Consider the following 25,300-nt stretch of genomic DNA (forward strand, 5'->3'; position numbering starts at 1 on the left):
AGAAAAAATAATAAAACAGACAATTAAACAATTATAGTTCAAGATTTCAATAGCTTACTTTCAAAAATAGAGAAAACTAGGCAGAAGATCAACAAGGATACAGAAGACTTGAACACTATATGCCCACTAGAACTAAGAGACACGTATAGAACACACCACCTAACAACAGCAGAATACACATTCTTCTCAAGAGTAAACCATACATTCTACAGAATAAACTACACACTAGGACATAAAAGCAAGCTTCAGTAAAATGTAAATGAACTAAAATCATACAAAGCAGGTGTTCTCCAACAAAAATGGAATCAAATGAGATATTAATAACAAAAGGAAAGTCGAAAATACGTGGAAATTAAACAAGACATACCCAAATATCCACGGGGTCAACAAAAACAAATTGCAATGGAAACTTAAAAATATTTTAGATGAAAAACAAAAACACAAGAAACGAAAACTCTGAGCATGCCACTAAAGTAGTGATTAGAAATTTCTAAATGTAAACACCTATATCAAAAATAAAGTCTCGGAGTGCCTGGGTGCTCAGCTGGCTAAGTGTCTGCCTTCAGCTCAGGTCATGGTCTCAGGGTTCTGGGATCAAGGACCACATCAGACTCCCTGCTCAGCAGGGAGTCTGCTTCTCTCTGTCCCTTTGCCCCTCCCCATAGCTCATGTGCACTCTCTCTCTCTGTCTCTCAAATAAACAGATGAAAAATCTTTAAAAAAAAAAAAGGTTTCATATTAATAACCTATTCTTTCATCTCAAGAAATAGTAAAAAGCACAAACCAAAGCTGAAGTATGAAAGGAAGGAAAAAATAAAGACTAAAATTGGAACAAAACAGAAATTCAAATGGAAAGAAAAGAGATCAGAAAAAGTAGAGAAACCAAAGTTTATTTCTTTGAAAAGATGAACATAATTGACAAAACCTGGCTAGACTCACTAAAAAAAAAAATAGAAAATTCAAATATCGAAATGATGAATGAAAGAAGGGGTATTATTACCAATCTTCCAAAATAAGAAGGATTATATGCAAATACCATGAACAGTTATATGCCAACAAATTAGATAACCTAGGTGGAATGGACAAATTCCACAAAGGACACAAATTATGAAAACTGATTCATGAAAATTATAAAATATAAATACTTATAGCAAGCAGAGAGATGGAATTAGTAATTTTAAAACTTCTACAAAGAGGCAGGCAGCCTTCAACCAATAAAAACTAATCCTTTACGAACTCTTTCAAAAACTAGAAGACAACACATCTCATCCCAACTTGTGACGTTAGCAAAACTAGAAGAGACAAAGCTTCTCATTCCAACTTGTGACATTAGCAAAACTAGAAGAGATAATGCTTCTCACCTCAACTTGTAACATAGTATTATTCTTGCACCAAAGCCAGTAACAAAAATCACAAAAAATGTACACACCAATACCCACTATGAATATAAATACAAAAGTCCTCAAAAAATTACTTGCCAAAAAAAATCCAACAACATACAAAAAGAATTATATGCCATAACCAAATGGCATATATAACCAAGACTGTAAGGTCGGTTATATGAAAATTAACATTTTACTATATTAGGAGAATTTAAGACAAAAACCATGTGATCATCATAAAAGAGACAGAAAAAAAAAATCTGACAAAATCTAACACCCTTATACGGTAACAAGATAAATATGCTCTAAAAAATACAAATAAAGGGAGTCCTCAACCTGATAAAGATAGTCTACAAAAATCCCACAGCTAACATCATACTTAATGATAAAAGACTTCATATCTTTCTACAAAGATCAAGAATAGACAAGGATGTCTGTTCTTGCCACTTTTATGCAACACTGCACTGAAGGTTCTAGTTGGGGGCAGTTGAGAATCTGAAATATATAAAAGGCATCCATGTTGGAAAGAAAGAAGACTATATTTGAAGATGACATGGTCATGTATATAAAAATTATAAGAAATCCACACAAAAATATATTTGAGATAATAACAAATAGTTCAGCAAGATTGCAGCTATACAATTAACAAAATTCAACTGTATTTCCATATACTGGCAATGAATATTCCAAAAATAAAATTAAGAAAACAGTTTCTTTTTCAACAAGAAGATTAAAATACTTAGTATTAAGTTATCAAAGGACTGCAAGGTTCATACACTGAAAACTACAAAATATTTTTGAAAAAATAAAGAAACCCTAAATAATGAAAAGATGTCCCATATTTATAGGTCAAAGCATTTAATATAAAATGGCATTCTATCAAAGGAAAGACAACGCACATTCACAGATCTAAACATTTAATATTTACTGATTCCCTTCCACTGTTTTTCATCCACCACATCCACCCACTCAACAAATACCTCAGCAAAACTGAGGATCAACCTCTAACTCAATTTCTGCAGTCTTGAGTTTTAGAAGAGAAAAACCAGAGATTCTAGTAAGGCTGGCAACATTACAGAATCATCTCCAACCTCAGCTGACTTCTCAGAACTACCAGCCAGCTCTTTTGCTTGTTCTTGGTCAGCTGCAATTCCTATTCACCTTAACATACATTCTGAGCCTGCACCAATCTACTCTCCTCAAACCTCCTTTATCACTACCTCCCCTCAGCAGAGAATCTTGCTTTCTACCTCAGAACTGATCTTTGTTTCCTCTCTACAAATTTATTTGGATCCACTCTTTTCCTCTTGTGCTCCATTAATTTCTTTCTTCCCTTCAAGTCACAGAAAGGAATGCAGAAATAATAAACTGACTCTAATAGACTCCGCCATGTAATTCAGTTCTAAACACTGCCATAGAGAAGGCAATGAAAAACCAAATGATTCACCTAATAAAAGATCTGGGGATTTATAAATACACCTAATCCAAAGTTAACATTATTGAAAGTGTTCAAAAATAAAACATTAGTTAGCCACAGCAATGTATTTTTAGCAAGCTAGTCGCACAAACATCTAATATCTTCTTTTCTACATACCTGCTATATGTTTAAGAGACTTTTGCACAGTGTCAGGAGATACCCTCAACATCCTGAGATCTGAAGAGTGATACTCCAACTCTATGGTTGGCTCCTCAGGAGTAAATGGAGGCAATGTGGATGAAAACGTCTGATTAGTGTCCATATTAGAACAACCTACCTATAAAAAGAGAGAAAAAAATGAAAATAAGATTAATAGTAGGCTTCACCTAATTAAAACAAACCTAATTTTTATGAAAATGAATACTTAACAGTTTAAACAGTTCCTTAAGCTCATATTCTCAACCCTCCTAAATTCATTTACAAGTCATATCTTGTTTGGTCAATTCTAAGAAGGCTCTACAAATTACTCTTGAGGGTCTGGAAGTCTGCCTATATAGAAAATTACAGATAGGAAGCCTATCTGGTTTGTTCCATATAATGGTATGATCACTGAAGAATGTGAACTTTGGTATTACTCTTGACAAGCTCAAGGATTTTTTTTTTTTTAAAGGAGAGGTTACGTTGTAAAAAGGAAAGAGAAAAGAAGGAAAGAGAGAACAGGAATATTTTCAAGAAATCCACAAATGTTTAGAAAAAAAAAACTAAAGTATCAAAGAACCGGATCTATGATCAATCACCAAAAAGCCGAAGTCCTCAAATTTCTTTAAACAAGAATAGTGGGAAATACAAACTGACAGTGAAGTAAAGGTTAAATGCTGAAAAAGAAGTTCTCAAAGTTTCATCAGATCCCAGCAAGTCCTTACTAGAAAAGAAATTAGAAACCAACTCTGGTGATGTCAGTACATAAACATATATCATTTCTCACCAAATTCACATCATACTCTCATATAAAAACAATATACAACATCTAGGTTTCTTTATTTTCCTAAAAATATTATTCCCACTTCTTGATGCAGTCTAAAATGTATGGAGAGTCTAAAAATGTATGTAAAGATGAATTTTGTTTGATCCTCTTTTGTCCAGGTTTTTTCATCGTACTGTAATGAACAATCTTAGGAAGCTGGCAGGGTGTAAAATAAATAGTCTACTTCTGCTGCCTTGGTCTAGTTTTCTCTACACCAGTGGTTCTCAGTTGTGGGAGATTTTGCCCCCACCCATCTCTCCCTGATCAAGAAACATCTGGCAATGTCTGGAGACATTTTTCACTGTCCTGACTTTGGGTGTTGGGAGCAGTGTGTGTGGCTATTGGCATCTAGTGAGTAAAAGCCAGCGATGTTGCTCAGCATCCTAAAATGCACACACCCCCCACAACAAAGAAATATCATATCCAAAAAGACAACAGTACAGAGAAACTCTACTCTAAACAAAGCACAAAGTTCTAAGTTTTCAATTATCCCACTCCTATAGGAGACTTTTTTGAAGTACAGTTCATTAACACATGTATCACATATATGATTGAGACTTCGTGTGTGTGTCCCCAGGCACATATGTGTATTTAATAGTTTTTCTCTAGAGCTTTCAAATATAGTTAGAAAAAAAATTTCTATTCCAATCTTGACTTCAGTACGATTTCATTGATAATATTATTCAGTCATAAAAAGAATGAAATCTGGCCATTTGCAACAACACAGACAAATCTAGAATGTATAATGTTATGTGAATTAAGTCAGTCAGAGAAAGACAAACACCATTTGATTTCACTTATGTGGAATTTAAGAAATAAAACAAATGAACAAAGAAAAAAAGAGACAAAAACAAAACAGACTCTTAACTATAGAGAACAAACTGATGGTTGGGGGGGAGAGGAAGAGACAGGTGCAGTAAGTGAAGAGAATTAAGAGTATACTTAACACAATAAGCACTGAGTAATGTATATAACTGTTAATGTACAGAATATTGTACACCTAAACTAATATAACACTGTATGTTAACTATACTGGAATTAAAATTTAGTAAATAAATAAAACTTCATTATTATCAAAGCTTCGAAATATACGGATACTAGAGTAGTTAATGCAAAAGAAAATGTAGGGCACCTGGTGACTCAGTCTGTTAAGCATCTGCCTTTGGCTCAGGTCATGATCCTGGGGTCCTGGGACTGAACCCTGCGTTGGACACCCTGCTTAACAGGGAGCCTGCTTCTCCCCCTCCTTCTTCCCCTCCCTCCTGCTCATGCTCTCTCTCTGTCTCTCTCAAATAAATAAAATCTTAAGGAAAAAAAAAAAAAGATGTAGAATGAAAAAGATGAGAAGAATTTAAGAGATCAGCAGATCTTCATTACTAACTGGAAATGGGAGAAATCAGGAGGAAAAAAATTAAACTGGCTTAGCTCCCAGTCTTTAATCAATAATAAAGAAAGAATCAATCAAAGATGATGAAGAAACCAAGACATGTTAACTTCTCTCTAAGAACAAAGAAAATCTACAAGTCAGTCCGATTCCATAAAAACGTCTGAGTTCTTTGGTACAGGCAAGTTGTGTTTGAGGTGACAGGAATGTTCACAAAAAAATGTCATGCAAGAAAGCATTCAGGTCTACCTTAGTAGAAATATTAGGATCTAAAAATGGAAGTAATAGCCATCACACAGAGAGAAGCATTTAAACCATGAGAGGAAAGTACTTGGTAGAAGACGCAGAACCAACAAAACAAAAAGAACTCTAAAAGTAAACTTTAAATAATATTTAGTTACATGACCAAAACAGGGAATACTAAAACAATATTTTCTTTCCTAAAAAGAGTATTTTATCACAGAAGCTATAAGAATGTAATGTGCTGCTACCAGGAACAAGGAGAAAGACAGAAGAAAGAACAATGATAGGCAGGAGGAAATCACTGGTGAGGGTCTAGTCACCTGGTTTCAGTGAAGTGAAGGAACTAACAGGCAGGCAGTGCTATATACCTTACCCCATTCAATATAACAATGCATGAGGCTGATTGTTACTATTCCTCTTTCTTCATGTAGATGAGCAGAATGACCCTCCAAGTCATCTGCACAAGGCATAAGGCTAACAAATAACTGAACAAGGTTTGATTCCACATCTCCACACTCTTTTCACAGCCCCAAGCTACATCATATATAAGTGGATGCCCGAACAATCATTTAAAGAAATGATGGCTAGTATCAAATGTAGGCAAACAAATATGAATGACTCTTCTGAGACACAGATGAGAATAAGAAAGGAACCAAGAAGCAGGCAAGCCCTCTGAGAGCAATGTGAGCCATGCAGGAAATTACTACCATATCTGAGTCCTTATTTCCCTGATACTGGCATTATAACTCCCGGACTACAGAATGGAGCTACAAGTGAAAGAGAATACAGGGAACATGCTCCCTAAAGTGAAGAAGTATACTTAAGGCGACAGCTGCGTGCAAATAAAATCTGGAATAGTGGATATTAACTGAATATCTATCTACATTTCTTTTAAATTGTGGTTTTTGGGGGGCACCTGGGTGGCTCAGTCATTAAACGTCTGCTTTAGGCTCGGCTCATGATCTCAGGGTCTGGATCCAGCCCCACATTGGGCTCCCTGCTCAGTGGGGAGTTTGCTTCCCCATCTCTGCCCACCTCTCTGCCTACTTGTGATTTCTTTCTGTGTCAAAATAAATAAAATCTTTTTTAAAAAATTGCGGGTTTTTAAAAAAGATTTTATTCATTTATTTGAGAAAGAGAGAGCATGAGAGAGAAGCAGATCACAACCAGTGGGGAGGGCTAAAGGGAAAAGAGTGAGCAGGGAGCCTGATGGGGGACTCACTTCCAGGACACTAGGATCATGACCTGAGCCAAAGGCAGACGCTTGTCAACGAGCAGCTTTCCAAAGACATACTAATCATATACATGGAAAAACAGGAAAGGGAAAGTAACATTAAGTATACAAAATTTATTGTACAGCTATATTTAATGACTAATAAAATATAAGGATATTTTATAAAGAAGCTGACAGTATCAGACAAAAGAGGATAGGCAATGGGACCAAAGGAGCATTAAAACCAAGAGAGGCAAGCATCCAGGCAAATGAAGTTTTGTATAAAAGAAAGGTTGACAGAACTTTTTAGCACTTCAAAGTTATTTTCTAGTACACATACACAATAATAATAATATAAACGGGGGGGATGTGTATATGCTTCAGTATGTCACTCATTTGGGAAGGAGGCAGTTAGTTTCCTTTGGGGACACTAACTAGTGTGAGTATTAAGCACCTCAGCATCCTTCCTGGGAAAACAACGGTTCTTATAATTTTCAAAATTCCTCTAAAGTCAAACCTTTCAGGAGCTTCTAAACAGAAATATTTAAATATTCCAGGATCTATTCCAATGCTTATAAGTTGAAGGGCAGAGTGAAAAAATGTACAACTGACTATTTCTACCAGTGAGTCTAATCTGAACACTGTCTAAAGGTTCTTGCTGCCACAACTGGGAAGAATTAGCACGTCTCAACATAAAAGGCCTGGGAGCTCCAAAGGAAGGCCTTTCCCCAGACACCACAAAACTCACTCTTACCATCTATGAAACACAAATATTTCTTTTATGCCAACCTCTAACAAATAAATGGAGCATATTCTTGGATATCAGATGAAGACCAGACTGTAAGTCACATGTTGGTATTAGAGGATATAAATGGGCCCTTTACTTTCAACTCCATTTTTCAACTAAAATATTCTTTCCCTACCCCATAAGAAATATCAAACAGAGTAACTTACAGGCTCTTCAAAATCACTCTCTTCCTTTGATGGCAGTTCTAAGGCAGACTTCCTGTGCAGGGAGCTGTCACAAACCTCCAGATCATCAAGCACATTTTTAAAACCTGCTAGCTCAATGCACTCAACAGCCAAGTCACCTTGTTCACACACCTGCTCATAAAATTAAAAGAAAGAAAGAAAAATAAAACAAGTAACAATACCATTTCCTAAAATAGTACTAGAAAAGACAACATTTCCCCCAACTATCATTTTATTGTGTCTCACCTCTCTTTGTAGATCAACAGCTCTTGTACTGCCCACAGTAGCATTTTCATCTAGGTCACAGCATTCAGTATCATCACCCAGAGTAGAGGTGTCAGATTCAGCCTTCCCCTGCAGGCCCTCTACAAAATAGGAGTTGTTTTGCATAACTGTGTGTATAGTAAAATAGGATTTGGCTCCCATAGGCTGAGGAATTTTATCTTGGCCTACATCAGCTTTCAGCAATGACTCTTGACCGACTGGAATTAAAGATGCATTACTGGTCATTGATAAAGCACCTTGTGACTCAGCATCACTTGTCACCAAGTTTGCTGAAAAGCCACCTCCTACACTTGCAGAAGGACCTTCAATGATGTTACTGGAGTTTCCATTCTTAACCAAAATACTGTTTGAGGAATCCACAATTTCTTCAAATCTTCTTAAATCTTGTAAAACCAAAGAATCTGAAGTTGATACTTTCATTGGATAAAAAATGTTTGAAGATCCTGCCTTCTCTGCAAGGTCAAGATCAGGACCAGACTTTATCTTCCCAATGGGAAGAAATGGTTCATTGTCTAGATCGCAGTGAAATAAAGCTGACTGTGCTTTGCCAAGACAAGCAGCCTGGCTGTGAGATTTTTCACTTAAAGAAGCAGATGACTTAAGCTCTGGAATAAGAGAAAGTGGCTTAATGAACATTTCCTGAGGAGCACTGGGGAGGGATTTTAAATCAAGATGCCAATACAGGGAGCTATCACTATTATCTTTTTTATGCAACAATGGTTTTGAAGCCGCTAATTCAAACCCCCCAGGAGTAGACTGATAAAGCGGATGACTAAGCTCATCAAACAAAGAGTTTTCACCATTATAATTTAATAGAGAAAGATGTGAATTTTTTGGTTCACGTTCTTGGCTGTCATTTATTAAAGACTTACTAATGTCAGTTTGGATTTCATTTACTGTACTGTCTTTCTTGGAAGGCTCAATAGAGGCAATAACTACCTCAAAGGCTACATTTTCAGAAGCATCAACACTATTTCCACCAAAAGCAGAAGCTGCCCTTTGGTATCTTTCCTCTTGTAAATACGGTTGTTCTGATGTCTCATCCAAGTTGAATTTAATCGTCTTAAGAGGACTACCAGAAACCTCCATCTTAGAGGTACCATGTTGCCTAGAGTATGTATCTATTTCCGAAACTTTTACAGAATTATCAGGAAATACAACATTCTCAAATAATTTTATTTCTGAAGATCTGGGCTGCATCTCAGGAAATACTGAAGTACTTCTACTCTCCTTTTGTTCAAAACCTTGAGATAGTTCTTTCTCCAGACCTTCTTCATTTCTTTCATACCCCATCATTTCTTTCACCTCATTCTCAGCTGGAGCCCTTAAATAAACACTCCCAAAATAATGATTGTGGGCTGTCAAGGAAATGCCCTTTCCTCTTCTTTCCAACAGACAATGCAAGAAAGAATGTGACATTCTGTTATTAAAATGAGGAGCAACTTCATGGGGAAAAGAAACATAGTCCTTACTGATCACATATGTTTCTGGATGGTGTGAAACTTTCCGTTTGCTCCATGGCATACATGAAAAAGGAGCATGAAAACTGTCACTTCCCTTAGGAATTTTGTTTTTATCAATTGTGTCGGACGAATCTGAATAAGAATCATGATCCTTACTGGTTAGATAATTTTCTGACTGCTGTAAAGCTTTCTGTTTCCAATACTGCACATATGAACAAGAAGCATCAAAACTGTCACTTCCTTCAGGAGTCATGTATTCATCACTTGTATAAGATGAGGTTGAAACAGAAACTTGACCTTTATCAGCTAAACTGACTTCTGGCTCCTGAACTTCTTGTGTCTTCCATGCCATATAGGAACAAAGAGCATCATAATTATCGAAGTCATTGGGGGTTTTCAGTTCATCAACTGTATCACACGAAGGGGTCTCTTCTTTAATCCCTTGTTCAAAAGGTAAAAAAGAGTGCCGACACTCAACAGTTGTACTAGCTATAAGCGAGTGCTGAGATACACTAATGCAACTGTTAACTAAGTCTGAAGCTACTTCTGAGGCTGCCTGGAATAAAGCTTCACTAACTTCCGATGGTCGAGAAAACCATTCAGTATCTTCAGACTTACCAGGAATTCCCCTGAAAAATATACAGTTAAAAATAAATAAATAAATAACACATTTAAAACATTTTTTTAAATACTAACATGAAAAATACAAAATTGATATGTCACCAAAATTAAGATTATTTGAAAAGTGTGTTGGAAAAACAAAGTTCTAATCTCAAATTCCCTTAAAGTGGTTAGGGACTGAACCAGGCAAATTCTGTGTAAAGAGAATACGAACTCCCATCCTACGACCCTGACTTTTTTTTCAACCTTTTCCTAAAACAAGACTACCAAAAAATAGGGAATATTTTCATACTGCCAAAAAAAAAGATTAAATAAAAAATTCAAACTTTACTATTTAAAATGTTTATCACCTATCATAATTTAATACTCACTTAACTTTCACTAATTCTTTCACTAGTCATTTACTGTGCTCTTTAAAACCCCTTAAGTGATCTACTCTTAAAACACAGCAGTAACCTAATTATTAGTTGACTATTATACATAGAACACCTTTTCATAAAAGTGATTTTAAGGTAATACACAGCAGAAGGGCAAAGGTGTTTACTCTGCAAACATCTACAGTTTTTTCTTAAACATTTTATTTTAGTTGACATACACTGTAATATTAGTTTCAGGTGTACAACACATGTCATGGTAAGCTCTACAGAATGAATAGAACTGTCAAAACACTACGTTATGCACCCAAAACTAACACTGTATGTCAACTATACTACAATAATAAAAATTTAAAAATAAAATAAATTATGCCTGGAATGCTAAAATACATTAAAAACCATTTTTAAATAAACCACAATTGTATGGCTCATTTTTACACATGTATTACTCTACCAAATTAATGTGCATCATGTCTTAACTTAGGGCCTTGTTACCTTCCAAGGGTGTGCTGAAAATATCTAACCCCCACTCCAAAGTCTCACCTTAGCCTGAAGTCATTAATATTAGTAACAACTTAGAACAAGAAAAAGTAGGAAGTTTACATGCAAATAAAAAAATAAATCATCCTACCTCAGAGGTGCAAAATCTGGTTCGCTTTGTTGAAATAAGGAATCAGATCCAAACTCTTGATCTTGTGTCATACATGTCAGCAAAGGCAAATCAGGGGAAGCAAAGTTGTCTTGTATGACTGCAAAGTTTCAAGCATAAAAATGTTGGGAATGCTGAAAGTTAAATGCTTAGCTTACTCATGTAATACTTTAAAGAACCTAAATTCATAGCCATCTGGAAGTTTCTAAAAGCATCAGAATGATAACATAACAGCATTTAAAGTACAAAATTTCAAAGATAACCCTGAAGGATAGGTATTATTATGCCTATCTCACAGCTGAGGAAACATGATTATAAAATTTAAGAAATATGAATTTGCCCACATTCAAATAGCTTAAGGGTCAGAATGAGAACTGAACTTAAACACTAATTTCTTAGCGAGTGCTCTTAACCATTATGAGTGTTTCTTTCCATCTTAAATCAAACTGTAGTCCCTAGGTTCCTGGGCATCCCTAAGACATTCTCAGGAGGTACCTAGAGTCAAAATTATATTCAAAATAATATTAAGATGTCATTTGCCTTATTCACTCTCATTCTCTCACAAGGGTATGGTAGAACTTTCCAGAAGCTACACCATCTGAGATATAGCAATATACTGAATGCAAAAGCAGATTATCAAAATCTACCTCTCCTCTATGAGGTCAAACATTATAGAGATTTTTTTTCTTAAATAAAACAATAGCACTCTTAAATATTTTGTTCTGGAAAATAGTTATATTTCTTAAAAAAATGTAATTTATGTTAACATGCAATGGAGTTGTTATTTTTTTATGAGTTAATAAATATTTTAGAAATCTCTAAGTTTTAATTTCTAAAATGGGAAATTATCAACAACCCATATAAACAAAAGCTCCTTGAAGTCCTTGGTAATTTTAAAATATGTAAAGGAGTCCTGTTCTCCAAAAAGTTGGAGAACTGCTGATTTAAAGGAAAAATAATTCTTGTGAATTCCTGAATGTCAACTTAAATAATTCCTATTATATGTACCTAAATACATACAAAGTAGGTATAAACTCCTCATTATTTATACCATTTATATAACTATAAAACAAAAACAAAATTTTAATAGAAATAAAACTATAAAACCATCAATATTCTAAGATTAATTTAACTGGATAGGTGATACTTTGCTAGAACTAAACATTTTTTCACTATGAATGTGATATCATTGCTATGGTACACTTTCTTGATTTCAGAATGCCTATAATTCTGCATGACAACACCTTCCCTACCATAACTGTCATACCATTGTTTTAATTTTTGGTCTAACTGCTTCTCACCTAGACAATCAACTCCACATCCACTTTATTCACAGCTGTATCTGCAGTGCCTACCAAAGTACTTGCTATACTTAGTTACTCAAAATAGAATTATTTATTAAAATTAACTTATTAAAAATCAAGCAGGATGAGAATGATAACCTTGACTACCAAGGACTGCTTGGTATGATTCCTCTTTGACCTTGGCTTACAGACTCAGTCTTAAACCTTCATAACAGAGAAGTCTCTCATTCCTCTAAAAATCATAAAGGTTTTTAACAAAGATCCCACATTTCCTCACATTTAGACAACGCTGATGGCTTAGGCCACTATTTTTTGAAATATCTAACTGTTCTGACACCAGTCATCATCATGACATCTGCTGCTGGTGAGACCAATACACCCCCCAATGACTGTATACATATGTAACAAAACAGCAATGATGAAATTTCCTCTAGTGATATATCAGATCCGGGGTCTGCTCTAATAACTAAAAATGTTCTATTTATCTAAAGTAAATGAGAAGCTTTAGTTCTAAAACCTTAACTAGAAAACATTTTAGAAGCCACATTGCATAATCTCCAACCCAATGTTGAATTTCTGTTAGAGAATTTTGCTTGACATTTTGCAGTGATGTAAACCTCACATTTTCTGTTGTTATATGGTCTTTATACTATTAAATGGCTCCGTTAGAAAAGTTCTTTGTTATATCAAATTGAAAACAGCCTCCCTATAAGCTATGTATTCTCATTTTAACCCCTAGACTAAGAATAAGCAACCTTTTTTTAAAAGGCCAACTAATAAATATTTCACACTTTGTGGGTCACATATGGTCTCTATCACATGTACTTCTTTTTTTCGTTTTTTACAATCATTTAAAAATCCAAAAACTGGGGAGCCTGGGTGGCTCAGGGGGTTAAGCCTCTGCCTTCGGCTCAGGTCATGATCCCAGGGTCCTGGGATCCAGCCCTGCATCAGGCTCTCTGCTTGGCAGGGAGCCTGCTTCCTCCTCTCTCTCTGCCTGCCTCTCTGCCTATGTGTGATCTCTGTCTGTCAAATAAATAAATAAAATCTTTAAAAAAAAAAAAAATCCAAAAACTATTCTTAGCTCATGGCCAGTACAAAATCAGATCCTTGTACCAGATCATTATAATACCAATCCCATGGTACTGTTATTTTTCTGTTTACTAGTCTTCCCAAGAGTAGAAATAGCTTTCATCTATATATCCCTAGCATTAAACACACTATAAGCACTTAGATATTTGTTAATCAAATGAGTGAATAAATGAAAGGTAAACTCCTTCCTCTTTAGCTTGACATCCCCTCAAACACCTGATCATAACAAAGTCTTCTCTTTGATCTACTGTCATACTCATTTCCTCTCAAAAAGGAACTGCTGTGCTGTCGATATCTTTCTTTAAAAAAAAAATCTTTTTATTCATTTATTTATTTTAAAGAAAGAAAAAGAGAGTATGTGAGGTGGGGAGGGGCAGAGGGAGAAGCAGAAAATCCCAAACAGTCTCCAAGCTAAGCATGAAGCCGGATCCCAGGACCAGAGCCAAAATCAAAAGTCAGAAGCTCAACTGCCTGAACCACCAAGGAGCCCCACTGTCAACATTCTTTCTTAAAATGTGATACTAAAATGGACTCTGATGGTCTACATCATAAAACACACTAGTGCCCATATTCTGATCTGAATAACCTTGACTTATGTTTGAAAAAAACTTGTGGGACACCTGGGTGGTTCAATCAGTTAAGCAGCTGTCTTCAGCTCAGGTCATGATCCCAGGGTCCTGGGACTGAGTCCCACACCGGGCTCCCTGCTCAGCAGGGAACCTGCTTCCCCCTCTCCCTCTGCCTGCCGCTCTGCCTACTTGTGTGCTCTATCAAATAAATAAATAAAATCTTGAAAAAAAAAAAAAAAAAGAAACTTGTTGAATTAACTCCTATTGGCGCTCCTCTACAAAACGCTGACAAGATAACATCATGGTTAAATCTCATTCCACTGTCAAGGCTAATTCTACACTTGATCTTAGCCAAAAGGCTGAGAAGCGTTTTTTTTTTTGGGGGGGGGGGGGCTGAATAAAACAAAAATAAGAACAAAATAATATTGCCTTAATTATCATTTAGGCATAAAAAACTGAAATCACCATACTGGTTAACCATTCTTCTATACCCACACGATTCAAAGTAGTAATAACACAATTCTATCTCCCACCCTGATAATCTGAAAGGTACTTCACGTTTACCTTTTGTAAAGAGCTAATAAATCAGTGCCATATTAAGCATTGGAAACCAGTAAGATCTACCTCAGACAAGTCATTTAACCTCTTTATCTCACTTTTAGGGTCTGAAAACTGAGAATAACATACGACTTAACTAATTCTAAGAATCTAATGAAGCAATGGATAAAGAAGAAGTGATATATATATATATATATATATACACACACAATGGAATACTATGCAGCCATCAAAAGAAATGAAATCTTGCCATTAGCAACAACGTGGATAGAACTAGAGGGTATTATGTAGAGCGGAATAAGTCAATCAGAGAAAGACAACTATCATTCCTGATAATTCCTGATAAATTTCTGATATGAGGAATTTGAGAAGCAGAGTGGAGGGATTGGGAAGTAGGGAAGGAAAAAATGAAACAAGATGGGATCATGAGGGAAACAAACCATAAGAGACTCTTTTTTTTTTTTTTTTTTTTAAAGATTTTATTTATTTATTTGACAGAGAGAAATCACAAGTAGATGGAGAGGCAGGCAGAGAGAGAGAGAGGAAAGCAGGCTCTCTGCTGAGCAGAGAGCCCGATGCGGGACTCGATCCCAGGACTCTGAGATCATGACCTGAGCCGAAGGCAGCGGCTTAACCCACTGAGCCACCCAGGCGCCCCCATAAGAGACTCTTAATATCACAAAACAAACTGAGGGTTGCTGGGGTAGGAGGGTATGGAGAAGGTGGTTGGGTTATGGACATTGGGAAGGGTATGTGCTATGGTGAGTGCTGTGAAGTGTGTAAGGCTTACAATTCACAGACCTGTACCCCTGGGGCAAATAATACATTATGTGTTAATAAAAATAATTTTTAAAAATCTAAAAAAAAAAAAAAAAGAATCTAATGAAGCAAGCTTGTAAGCATTTATTTTGTTTTTTAAGGATCATGGAGGTTCCATTGCGAGAGATGTTGTCAAAAGATAATATATAGTTTACCCCAAGGAAAAATCCACAACCTCAAGGCCAAGGAGGTATACCCACTAGGGAGGAAGTTATCACCTTTCTACCTTCTGTGAGCAACAGGACATAATGAAGGGCAGGTACACATAACTAGACCAGATGGTCAGTGTAGAAAACCAAAATTAAGCTAATACCTTTGAGGATGGCTCTACAGAGCTCCTCAATTCATGAAAGGATTTAGGGGTGCCTAGGTGGCTCAGTCAGTTAAGCGTCTGACTCGGTTTCAGCTCAGCTCATGATCTTGCAGTGGAGAGATCGAGCCTCGAGTTAGGCTCTGTAATCACTGCAGAGTCTGCTTCAGATTCTCTCTCCCTCTCCTTCTACTTCTCCCCACCCCCTGCTCGCTTGCACGCTCTCTAAAATAAATAACCTAAAAGAAAGAAAAAGAGATTTAGATGCAAGACCCAACGTCCCCCCAAAGTATGTTATAAATATGTTATTACTACTAGTTAAAAATAAAGAGGCATTACCTAGCAGCGGCGAACATAAGAGACCTCTCTTGGATTCCTTTCCTTGATTTTCTGGTTGGGTCAATATACCTTCCTCCACAGAGGTGAGGTCTTTCACTTCGGTCCCTTCCTCTCTCATATTAAACCTGGTCTGGGTTATATCCAAGGTGTGAGAAGAGTCCATCTCTTGAGGAAGATACTGCCAACATTCTGTTCTCTAAAACAATAATTTTGAAGGAAAATATGCTAAATCATTGACCAAGTTACCATATACATTAATATTTAGATACAAATATCCATTAACTCATGTAGTATTTGGCTTCTGTGTGATAACATTCTCATCATAGTGTTTTTGGAGAAAGTAAAACTGTTCTTTCTGTATATTTTTCACAATATTAACTACATTAGAGCTCTTCCCATCACTACCCACTTTTAATGTGTTATATCACTAGCATTTCTGTTATTCTTTAACAGTTCTCTTCACTATATTTGGTTCTACATGAAATCCTACAATTTGATTACAAATCTGAATTACAAAATTAAATGTAAAAGATATATAAGCCAAAATTATAAAACAGAAGGCCAAATGTCCAATTTTTAGTTCTAAAAACCAAAATTACTGTCAAATTTTTAAAAGTTTCTAACTACTTCTATATTCTTGTACTTATCTCTTGATAGACCTGAAACAACCAATTCATGGATTGGCACCAATCCACAGATCACACTAAGTACCAATGTTGAATTAAAGACTATCTGAAATTACTGAGGTTCTATATGTTGTCTAACTGAATTTAAATTTTAAAAAAGACAAATGGTTAACAACTTTATCGGCATTTTTCTTTTAAATTTCGTATTGGTTAATGAAGATATTCTTCCTACCATGCTATGAAAGTACACTTTTACTTTCATATTTAATTAATTTGATTAGGAATGAACTCTATATTTGATCAGACTATAATACAGTATCTTTTTTTCCCAATTAAGTCTGATAATGTACTAAATTTCTTTCTAGTACATTTCCTACTTGGCAATGGTAGATCAGATTTTAATCATATTTGCAAGCACTCTAACATTTTCACTCATACATATTCTTAAGATTGATCAGGATTTTCAAATGCCTTGCTTTGTTTTCTAACCTTATTCCGTAAACTTGTCCTATATATTTTTTAAGACTTTATTTATTTATTTGAGACAGAAAGAAAGAGAGAGAATGAGCATGAGCAGGGGGAGGGGTAGAGGGAAAAGGAGACGCAGACTCCACACTGAACGTAATGCCCAACATGGGGCTTGATCCCAAGACCAAGACCATGACTTGAGCCGAAGGCAGACGATTAACCAACTGAGCCACCCAGGCACCTCAACCTATTGATTTTCATGGTTTGTAAATAAGTCTATTACTGAACTTTTCTTTCTTTTTTCTTTTTTTTTTTTTTAAGATTTTATTTATTTATGGGGCACCTGGGTGGCTCAGAGGGTTAAGCCTCTGCCTTCAGCTCAGGTCATAATCTCAGGCTCTTGGGATTGAGCCCCACATTGGGCTCTCTGCTCAGCAGGGAGCCTGCTTCCACCACCTCTCTCTCTGCCTGCCTCTCTGCCTACTTGTGATCTCTGTCTATCAAATAAATAAATAAAATCTTTTTAAAAAAATAAAGAAAGCCCAAAATTTAAAAAAAGATTTTATTTATTTGATAGACAGAGATCACAAGTGGGCAGAGAGGCAGGTGGGGGCGGGGGGGTGGGGAGCAGGCTCCCTGCTAAGCAGAGAGCCCAATGCAGGGCTCCATCCCAGGATCCTGGGATCATGACCTGAGCTGAAGGCAAAGCCTTTAACCCACTGAGCCACCCAGGTGCCCCAGAACTTTTCTTTCTTAACCAATTCAAATGTTTTCTTTTTTTTTCTTTTTTCTATTTTTTTATTTTTTCAAATGTTTTAAGAGAGTATAAATTTCTTATTCTCAAATAACCCAAAATCTATAAAAAGATGTATTATAATACAGAATGATTTTCTCAAACACTTTCATTTTTGAAGTTATTAGTTAAAATTACCATTACCTAAAATTCACTAATTACATGTTCTTTTAGTAAGTTAAGAAAAAAAAAACACAACTATCCACTGTTTACTATCAGTTATATGAATATATGTAGGGAAAAAAAACTCATCTACAGCTTCTGGGATTATAGAACAGTAGACCATTGACATTCCAGAATATCTCAATCCCTGCTATGCTGGATAAATTAGTCCAACCCAGAACATCAAAATTGTGTTTTCAATACTTGGAAACAAAAGGTGATTAATTTTAAATTTTTTCTTTTGAGAGTACTCCATTCTATAGAGCACAGTGAACCAAAGAAGTGTTCAAAAGCAGGGGAATTCCAGTCATTGTGTGACTCTACCAAAAAATCTCTAGTCCCCAACTCCTCTCAGTCTCCTCGAGCATGGTTTGAACTTGGTCCCACAGTTTATTCCTCATTCCAAAGAGACAGGTTATCTGTTGGCTCTCCTGCCCATCCTCTGGCCTAGTCAGAGCACTCTACTCTAGCTCAACCTCAGTAATTCTTTAACCTCATTAAGACAATTATCCTAATACATTTAGACTTTTCATAATTCCTTTCTTTTCCTGTATTTCCTTCTTTTTTTTTTTTTAAGGATTTTATTTATTTATTTGACAGAGGGAGATCGCAGGTAGGCAGAGAGAGAGAGAGAGAAGAGGAAGCAGGCTCCCTGGGGGGCAGAAAGCCAGATGCGGGGATTGATCCCAGCACCCTGGGATCATGACCTGAGCCGTAAGCAGAGGCTTTAACCCACTGAGCGACCCAGGTGCCCCCTGTATTTCCTTCTTTACCACTCTGAGAGTTCAGAGTCATCCTTATAACCACTGCCTTGCAAATATCTTTAACTTTCCTGCACTCTTCTCCCATTATCCTATTTGCCTGGTAAAAGCTCAGTTCTCTAGTTGAACCTTCTCCTTATCCGAACAAAGCAGTGGCGCACTGCTGAGTAAAGCACAAACTCAAAACAGTTTTTCCCTTAAATTGATGATATTAGGGATGCCTGGGTGGCTCAGTCGTTAAGCTTCTACCTTGGACTGGGGTCATGATCCCAGGGTCCTGGGATCAAGCCCTGCAGCGCTCCCTCCTCATCAGGGAGCCTGCTTTTCCCACTCACACTCCCCCTGCTTGTGTTCCCTCTCTCCCTGTCATTCTCTCTATGTCAAACGAATACATAAAATCTATAAAAAAGAAAAAAAAAGATTGGGAGGATCTTTAAAAAAAGTAATGACCTTAAACCTCAAGAGCACTCAGAATTGCCTAGAAATCCTACTATATTTTCCTGCTGAACTGACTACACTTTTCTCTCCTCAGAACTACTGAACTCTCCTTCTTCATTTTTTTTCAGTGTTCCAAGATTCACTGTTTATGTACCACACCCAGTGCTCCACGCAATCCATGCCCTCCTTAATACCCACCACCAGGCTCACCTAACCCCCACCCCTCCAAAACCCTCAGTTTGTTTCTCAGAGTCCACAGTATCTCATGCTTTGTTTCCCCCTCCAATTTACCCCAATTCACTTTTCCTTTTCTTCTCCTAACGTTCTCCGTGTTATTCCTTATGTTCCACAAGTAAGTGAAACCATATGATAATCGACTCTCTCTGCTTGACTTATTTCACTCAGCATAATCTCCTCCAGTCCCATCCATGTTGATACAAAAGTTGGGTATTCATCCTTTCTGATGGAGGCATAATACTCCATTGTATATATGGACCACATCTTTTTTTTTTTTAAGATTTTATTTATTTATTTGATAGAGAGAGAGAGAGATCACAAGTAGGCAGAGAGGCAGGCAGAGAGAGAGGAAGGGAAGCAGGCTCCCCACTGAGCAGAGAATCCGATGCGGGGCTTGATCCCAGGACCCTGGGACCATGACCTGAGCCGAAGGCAGAGGCTTAACCCACTGAGCCACCCAGGTGCCCCGGACCACATCTTCTTTATCCATTTGTCTGCTGAAGGGCATCTTGGCTCTTTCCACAGTTTGGCAATTGTGGCCATTGCTGCTATGAACATTGGGGTACAGATGGTCCTTCTTTTCACCACATCTGTATCTTTGGGGTAAATACCCAGTAGTGCAATTGCAGAGTTATACTGTAGCTCTATTTTTAATTTCTTAAGGAATCTCCACACTGTTCTCTAAAGTGGCTGCACCAATTTGCATTCCCACCAACAGTGTAAAAGGGTTCCCCCTTCTCCACATCCTCTTCAACACTTATTGTTTCCTGTCTTGTTAATTCTGGCCATTCTAACTGGTGTTAGGTGGTATCTCAATGTGGTTTTGATTTGAATTTTCCTGATGGCTAGTGATGATGAACACTTTTTCAACTATCTGTTAACCATTTGTATGTCTTCATTGGAGAAGTGTCTGTTCGTGTCTTCTGCCCATTTTTTGACATGATTATCTATTTTTTGGGTGTTGAGTTTGAGGAGTTCTTTATAGATCTTGGATTATCAGCTGATGACCTCATCTTGTACTTCAATTAAGTGAAGAGCAGGAGATGGAACTTCCTTATCTTCCTATCATCAGATCTAAATTCTATTTTCATCTTGTGACTTTAAAAAAGTCTCTGTACCTACCAAAGACATCATCTTATTCCATTCTTTTCAACAACTGCCTTCCTATACTAAGCTCCTGCTTTCATCCATTTGCCCTCTCAACTAAATCATTCTTCTCCCCAAGCAAACATATATAATTTCCCATCATAAAATAAAATTATGAAACATTCCTATTCAACATTCCTTTTGTTTCTGCATATCTTTTTCTTTTTCTTATCTTTTTTTCTTTTCTTTGTTTTAGTTTTTATGTAAATCTCAATAAACATTAGTTTCAGGTGTACAGTTTAGTGATTTAACACTTACATACAACACCTGGTACTGGTCACAAGTTTCTGTACATTATGTTGCTGTTTCTATCATACACTGGTCACTTGTGTTATACCTTTTTAATCAATAAAAAAAAGGCCCTCGAATCTCTAATGTTTTTGACATAAACACATTTTGAGGAAGAAATAAAGATTAGAGATACAAATTTGGGATTTTTAAGTATACAGATATATTTAACCCCCCAGATCCAAATGAGAACTAAAACATCCCAAAACTTCAAGCAGAAGTCAAAAACTCAAATGTGGACAGGGCCAGGGAAGTAAGAGAAATGAGTAAATCTGCCTGAAGTTAGAGTGTTGGGACCTGTGGCCAAATATGCACTGCATATTTCGGGACACCTGAGTGGCTCAGTTGGTTAAGCCACTGTCTTCGACTCAGGTCATGACAACCCAGATTCCTGGGATCAAGTCCCGCATCAGGCTCCTTGCCTGGCAGGGAGTCTGCTTCTCTCTCTGACTCTGCCTGCCACTCTGCCTGCTTGTGCACTCACTCTCTCTTTCTCCCTCTCTCTCTGTCTCTCTCTGACAAATAAATAAATAAATAAATAAAATATTTTAAAGTGTTCTATTTCAAAATTTTAAAAACAGTGTGCGAAAAAAAAAATGTTTTTTCTGAAAACCACATTTAACCATTATTGAGGCCCACGGCTTGCAACCTTTGACTTTGAAGTTTAACAGGGGGAAGATAAAGCAGCAAAGGAGACTGAGAGAGAATAGCAGAAGAGTAGAAAGAAAACTAGTAGGAGCTAAGAAAGGAAATCATTTTAAGAAGTTATGCAATGGTTAATGGTGTCAAATGCTATTTACTGTAGCTAAAATGAGCACAGAAAAGTGCTCACTGTATTCAGCTACACAAATGTTAGCAAAATTTGCTTACACAGAGTTGAGGTCAGAACACAAAGCAGATTAAGTAAAATAATAAGTAGATCTTAACCAGTGATATAAGGTACATATATTAAAAAGGAGAAAAAACTACAGTTGATATAACTGTAGGACTTAGAAAGTCCCAGAGGACCTGGGTTGCTCTGTTGATGAAGTGTCTGACTCTAGATTTCAACTCAGGTCATGATCTCAGGGTCATGTGAGCGAGCTCCACAGGCTCTGCGCTGGGTATGGAGCCTGCCTGGGATTCTTTCTCTCTCTCTCTCTCCCACTGCCCCTCTCCACTCTCTCTCCTTTTCTCAAAAAAAAAAAAGGGGGGGCTGGGATCCTAAAAAAAATCTACAGAAGTCTACCACTAAAACCAGTAAGTGTGACTAGCAAGGTCACTGGATACAAGTTCATTATACAGTTATTTATATTTCCATACACTCGTAATCAATAGAAAACTGAAATTTTTAAAAACATCAGTAAGATTAATTACACCTTAAATAAAAGCAAGGTTTAAAAAAAAAGTCAGTCTAACACAAACATGTGTTAAGTTTGTTACACTGAAGACAACAAAACACTGACGAAAAAATAAACACCTAAATGAAACTGAAAGAGCTGTTGTTTGTGGATTAGAGAACTCAACTATTATTAAGATGTCAATTCTCTCCAAACTGACATATAACTCAAGGCAACCTTTTTTTTTTTTTTTAAGATTTTATTTATTTGACAGAGAGAGATCAAAAGTAGGCAGAGAAGCAGGCAGACAGGGGGAAGCAGGCTCCCTGCTGAGCAGAGAGTCCAATGCGGGGCTCAATCCAAGGACCCTGAGATCATGACCTGAGCGAGAGGCAGAGGTTTAACCCACTGAGCCACCCAGGCGCCCTTCAAGGCAATCTTAATCAAAATCCCATCGGGCTTTTTTAATAGAGAAGCTGATCCTAAATTTATACAGAAATTACAAGAATCTAACATAAACAAAACCATTTTTCAAAAGAGGAACAAAGTGGGAGAACTCACACTACCTGATTTTAGGACAGTATAATAATTAAGAGTGTGAGACTGGCATGACAGACATATAAATCAATGGAACAGAGTTCAGAAATAGACCAACACATTTACAGTCAATCTGTTTTTTATAAAGATGCCAAAGAAGCATTAGACAAAAGTTACAGTATTTTCAGCAAATGGTGTTGTAATGACAATTAAATACTCCTATGTAAAAAAAATAAAGCTGTACCCTTACTTCACATCATATACAAAAACCAACTAAAATGGATCATATATAATAAATGTAAAATCTACAACTATAAAACTTCAGAAACAGGTTCACAACTGGGTAAAATTTTGACACTCCCTCTTCCCTCAACCACAGGACATTTGGCAATATTTGGAGACATGCTTCACAGTTACAACAAGGGGGAATACTCCTGATATCTAATGGGGAAAGGTCAAGAATGCTGCTAAACACTATAACACACAGGACAGCTCCACCCAATAAGGAACTATCTAGCCCAAAATGTCAAAAAGGCCAAGGTTAAGAAACCTTGTTCTAGAAAATATATAGAACAAAATCTTTGTGACACAAGATTAGGAAAAAATTTCTCAGAACACAACAATACAAACCACTAAAAAAAAACCCAAATCTATATAACAACTTCATCAAAATCAAAGCTTCTGCTCTTCAAAAGAGGCACAGAATTCATTTTTTATGTGGGTTTTTTAAAAAAGATTTTACTTATTTATTTATTTATCAGAGACAGACAGAGCACAGCAGGGGGAGTGGTAGAGGGAGAAGCAGACAACCCACTGAGCAGGGAGCCCAATTCAGGGTTCAATCTCTGCACCCTGGGATCATGACCTGAGCTTAAGGCAGACAGAGGCTTAACCAACTGAGCCACCCAGGCATCCTGATACATAGAATTCAAAGAAAAACTTACAAAATACACATTTGATATAGGACTTGCATCCAGAATTTATAAAGAACTTCCAAACTCAACAAATGGAATAAATAAACCATTAAAAATGGGAGAAAGATTTTAAAAGACCCTACATCAAAGAAGAAACATAGGTGGCAAATAAGCACACAAAAAGATGTACAGTATCATTAGTCATTAGCAAAATGCATACTAAAGCCACAATGAGACACCATAATACACCTATGTATAAAATGGTTAAAATTTTTAAAACACAACTACTGGCAATACCAAGAGCTGGCAAGGATACAAATCAACTAGAACTCTCATATATTATGGGAGAAGGCAAATCGGTACAGCCACTTTGGAAAACAGTTTAGTATGTTCTCATAACATTAAACATATAATTACTTTATCAGACAGCAATCTCAATGTTAAGTATTTACCAAGAGAATGAAACCATTTGTCTGCCAAAAACCTTCACCTGTATGGAATACTACTCAGCAATAAAAAATTAAAAAGAACAAACTATTAATTCATACAATATGGATAAATCTCAAAAGCATGTGCTAAGTGAAAGAAGCCAGTCTCAAAAACCTATACACTTCAATTCTGAAAGGGCAAAACTATAGGGACAGAAATCAGATCAGTGGTTGCCAGGGACTAAGGATGGGGACATGACTAGTTATATATCGAGGCACAAGGGAACCTTTCCAGGGCCATGACAATCTTGTATATCTCAAATGTGGTAGTGGTTATGACTGTAAATATGTGCCAAAGCTCATCAAACTGTATACCTAGAAGAGGACTGCTGTATTTAAATTATACATCAATAAGGTTAACGTAGCAGGAAACAGAGAAAATTCCTGAAAATTTCATTTAACAAGGAGCAGAATATTAAACCAAATAGCAGCTGGAGGGAAAGAGAGCATGAGACATTTGTACTCAGTTGCTGGAGGTGACATGGTCTAGACTGTGATCATCAGATAATAATGTAGTAGGGGCAGAAGTGTAGGAGGAGAAGTAGAGGAAAAGATCTGTGAAGGTTAGATCAAAGATCCAGGAGCTTTAGGCACTACATGGGTAATGTAAGCTGAAGTGAAAGAAACTGAGAACAGGGCAGCAAAAGCTATAGTTTCCAATGAATAAAGAGAGGTAACTCAGATAACAGCAACAAAGATGAACAAACAGAATAACAAGAAGGAGAAAAGAGGAAAGGGAATTAAAAAATGGCATAATGCTCCTGCTAGGCTGAGGAACCCAGGCATAAAAAGGCAGAAATAAAGAGCTACAGGATCTATCCATGGTATATAGTATCATAAGACAGGGACAAAAGGGGAAGACATCTATTTTTGGACCACACTCTACATAAGTATGTCCTCAGAGAATATGAAACTATTTGGGGATATATCCCTATATTCATTTCCTAGGGCTGCCATAACAAAGTTACACAAATTGGGGGGTTCAAAACAACAGAAATTTATTTTCTCACAGGCTAGAGTTGTGGAGGCTAGAAGTCTGGAATCAGTGCTGGCAGGGCCATGCTCCACCCAAAGCCTCCAGGCAGGCTCCTTCTTTACTTCTTCC

The 25,300-nt window shown here is 36.6% G+C and overlaps 1 protein-coding gene across 7 annotated transcripts in view; it reads right to left on the reverse strand.

Moving 5' to 3' along the window:
- Positions 1 to 25,300, reverse strand: part of ALMS1 (ALMS1 centrosome and basal body associated protein) — a 199,489-nt gene that overhangs the window by 151,348 nt on the left and 22,841 nt on the right. For all 7 annotated transcript variants that reach the window (XM_082743952.1, XM_082743954.1, XM_082743950.1 and 4 more), the window contains 5 exons: positions 16,019 to 16,214; positions 11,010 to 11,127; positions 7,882 to 10,012; positions 7,618 to 7,767; positions 2,977 to 3,136 (listed from right to left, as the gene is read on the reverse strand). In XM_082743952.1, coding sequence (XP_082600078.1) covers positions 2,977 to 3,136; positions 7,618 to 7,767; positions 7,882 to 10,012; positions 11,010 to 11,127; positions 16,019 to 16,214 — 2,755 coding nt within the window. The remainder of the gene's footprint in view (positions 1 to 2,976; positions 3,137 to 7,617; positions 7,768 to 7,881; positions 10,013 to 11,009; positions 11,128 to 16,018; positions 16,215 to 25,300) is intronic.

Source organism: Mustela nivalis, assembly GCF_964662115.1.
Source record: "Mustela nivalis genome assembly, chromosome: 8".
Classification (NCBI taxonomy): domain Eukaryota; kingdom Metazoa; phylum Chordata; class Mammalia; order Carnivora; family Mustelidae; genus Mustela; species Mustela nivalis.